General features: G+C 42.8%; 1 protein-coding gene across 1 annotated transcript; it reads left to right on the top strand.

The window, feature by feature from the left end:
- The first annotated feature begins 2,262 nt into the window (after nucleotides 1-2,262).
- On the top strand, nucleotides 2,263-3,171 carry LOC121485237 (methylsterol monooxygenase 1-like). Its single transcript, XM_041745367.1, has one exon. The coding sequence runs from the start codon at nucleotides 2,293-2,295 to the stop codon at nucleotides 3,169-3,171; it is 879 nt and encodes a 292-aa protein (XP_041601301.1). The 5' UTR covers nucleotides 2,263-2,292.
- Nucleotides 3,172-3,742: the final 571 nt, after the last annotated feature.

Genomic DNA, 3,742 nt, shown 5'->3' on the forward strand with positions numbered 1-3,742 from the left:
CTGCTTCTCCTCCTGCCCCTGCCTCTGCCCTGCTTGTGCTCTCTCTGTCAAATAGAGTCTTTTTAAAAAAGTAAAATCAAACAAACAAAAAAACCCAAAGGAATTGAAAATGCTGGTGACCACAGTTTATAAAAACCTAGAACAAGGCACTTCTGTCCCCATCTAGTCAGGCATCCACTTAGCTACAACTTTCTAAGTCTGATCACCAATTTAATAAGGTGATCCTGAGTCTGGTCTGGGAAGTGGCTCCCTCTGCAACACTAACATCACAGACCTACATTTTACCATCCTTCCTGAGCTCAACATCCCACTGAGGCCCCAGGCGTGGTAAAGCAGGTGCAGAGAACACAGCTGGTCACATCACCCAAGAGGGCCCTGACTGCAAGTCCACTGACCCCGTGGACCTCGGCACCAGGTAGGAAGCCATTTGCCTCTCACTGCACATTGACACAGCCGTGTCCACCCACTCTAGAACCCACCCGGTCCTGGGATTTTTCCCAGGACAGGATGAGAGGGCAAGCAGCAGAGATGCGTGGGATAGGTGGGTTGAATAAAAAGGAAAGAGAAGTCGGTCGAGAAGGAGGGCCCTCTGGCACCATCACCTCTACCTTCTATGGCCTCCCAACAGCCCTCCCTCACATCTTTTCCATAGTCCCTTTTGCCCTGTGGATATTGAACCTAGTGCTGTCCCAGCCTGAGCCTTCTACCTTGACGTTGGATGCTTATTTGTAACTACCTGAAGTCCTCTGCAATGATAACCCACACAAAGCACTTAGAACATTGCGATTATATCTCCATTTCTGATCTCAAGGCCAGCCTCAGAGAAATCTAGCAAAGCCTAGAGGGAGTTTATACTCCAGGAAGATGAAAGTCTCTATTTTGCTTACAACCAAGTTTCTCTCCTATGCCTCAGGTAAGGGCACCCTATCACTGCCAAAACTACATCCTAAAGTTGAGACCTGAGGCCATTGCTCTTGACTTGGTTATAATGATAATGACCTTGATTTCTTCATACAGCCCTAGAAATCCTGGCATATCTGGCCTCCAAGTGTTTTTCTGCATTTGATTTATGAAGAATGCCAAGTGGGACGTTGCTGCTGACCTAATGCTTGTCCAAAAAATGTGTTCTTAAAAATCAGATGCAGACCTGGGGCACCTGGGTGGCTCAGTCAGTTGAGCATCTAACTCTTGGTTTAGGCTCAGGTCATGATCTCAGGGCTGTGAGATCGAGCCCGGAGTCAGGCTCTCCACTCAGCAGCAGGTCTGCTTGAGAGTCTCCCCTCTGCATCTCCCCCAACTCATGTCCTGTTTCTCTCAAATAAATAGAAAATAAAAAACAGGATGCAGACCCGATGAATCATGAAGCCATCCTGCCTCTAAAACTAATAAAAAGTGGTCTGCCAGCCCAAATCCCCCTACCAAAGACAGGTAGGGGGCTGTAATGGGGTCATCGGGTATACTTATCATCTGCTAAAAAATAGTGATTTTAAAGGCTTGTTCTTAAGTGTTTGTGTTTTCAAGGGTCACTGACTAACTCATGGTCCAAACACCAGGTAAAGAGGAAATCTTCCAGCATTTGGTCTTCAGGAGGAGTTGAAAATGGAAAAAAAAAAAAGAAGAAAGTAAATAAATCTGTGATCTGCACCCTCAAACCCTAATCTCATGTTGAAACCATGAAGACCACTGCTCTCCTGACCTAAGGATTGTAGCGACACTGACCTTGACTTCTCCATGTAGACTAGATAGCCTGGTCCAGTCCCGCCTCATGCTGGGTGTGCATGTCAGCTTCCATTTACGTCTTCCACATCACCTCCTCCTCCTGGAAGTGGAGCCAAACTCTTCAGTAGATGATGTGCCACTGGTAAGTATCATATGAGCTGCATCAAAAGGAAATGTCAGGCTAATTTTAAAACATGTTCCTCAGGTGGTCATTAGGCCAGTTCTCAATCTTGTTACACATTAGAATCACCTGAAATACTTTAAAAACCTAGGGCTGCCCCTGTAGGCTCTGGAGATTTAGTTAGATTGGCTTAGATGAGGTGTGGCTTGAGCAGGTTCTAAAAGTTCTCCAAGTTCTCCATGAGATTCTAATGTGCAATTAACCTGAGTTGTGCAGTCAGGGCTGGGAATCACTGCATCAAATGGGAACCTGATAATTAACCTTTCAGGAATGATGTGGTTCCATTTGTGTTTCACTAAGTTAATTGACCCAGGTAAGACTTTATTTAAATCTTAAGATGGGGTTCCCGCCACTCAGCCTGAATTCTAAGGCTTTCTGCAGAGATTTGAAAAATGGCAACAAATGAAAGTATCAGCATCTTTAGTTCAGCATCCTTGGCTGTGGAGTATGTAGATTCACTTTTACCTGAGAACCCTCTACAAGAACCATTTAAAAATGCTTGGAACTATATGTTGAATAATTATACAAAGTTCCAGATTGCAACATGGGGATCCTTGATAGTTCACGAAGTTCTTTATTTCTTGTTCTGTTTACCTGGATTTTTGTTTCAATTTATACCTTTCATGAAAAAGTACAAAATTCAAAAGCATAAACCAGAAACATGGGAAAACCAATGGAAATGTTTTAAAGTACTTCTCTTTAATCACTTTTGTATCCAGCTTCCTTTGATCTGTGGAACTTATTATTTTACAGAGTATTTTAATATACCTTATGATTGGGAAAGAATGCCAAGATGGTATATGCTTTTGGCAAGATGCTTTGGCTGTGCGGTGATTGAGGATACCTGGCACTATTTCCTGCATAGGCTCTTGCATCACAAAAGAATATATAAATACATTCATAAAGTTCATCATGAGTTTCAGGCTCCATTTGGAATGGAAGCTGAATATGCACATCCTTTGGAAACTCTGATTCTTGGAACTGGATTTTTCACTGGAATCATGCTTTTATGTGATGTCATTCTCCTTTGGGCATTGGTGACCATTCATTTGATAGGAACTATTGATGTCCATAGTGGCTATGACATTCCCCTGAACACTTTAAATCTGATCCCTTTCTATGCTGGTTCTCGGCATCATGATTTCCACCACATGAACTTCATCGGAAGGTATGCTTCCACATTTACATGGTGGGATAGAATTTTCGGAAGAGACTCTCACTTTACTGCCTATAATGAAAAGATGAAGAAGATTGAGAAAAAGATGCAATAAATATCTCATCTCCACCATCCTGAAAGCACACACCTCCCTGAATTGAAGCGAATAGTTAACATTGCTTCTGCGGAGCAGAAATAAACCTGTGTCTTGGCTGCTAAGTGATACAAAGAACATTAACAACCTTTAATTATCTTCCTAGCGGGAACTTTTTCTACTTTACATAAAAGTTCTGTATGTGTAGAAATAAGTAAATCTATAACGAAGTATGATTTTCGTGAGGAGGTTGTAAAGGCCGTGTTGCTAACCTTACAGAATGGTTCTAAGTAATGGAAGAAGTATCCGTCTGCCTCTCCCCCGTAACACCAGAGGCCTGAAGCTAAGATGGGTCTTTAAAATCTTGTAAATATATAGTGGCCATTTCAGTATCTTTTAGCAGGGTGTTGGCCTCATATTGAACTTTAAACATTTTCTAGAATTTGCCTAAACATCCAAGTATCATGGGTCGAACCATATCGATCGACAGTGAAAGTGAGGCAGCCAAATCCGGAATAGCCCACCCCAAGAACTTCCACTCTGGTCCTAAGCTGACTGGGTTGGGGTGATTCTCCTTCTTTGAGAAGCCCTT

This window comes from Vulpes lagopus, chromosome 2 (genome assembly GCF_018345385.1).
Source record: "Vulpes lagopus strain Blue_001 chromosome 2, ASM1834538v1, whole genome shotgun sequence".
NCBI lineage: Eukaryota > Metazoa > Chordata > Mammalia > Carnivora > Canidae > Vulpes > Vulpes lagopus.

Coding starts and splice junctions, on each gene's coding strand:
- LOC121485237 (XM_041745367.1), top strand. CDS start 2,293: ATGGCAACAAATGAAAGTATCAGCATCTTTAGTTCAGCATCCTTGGCT.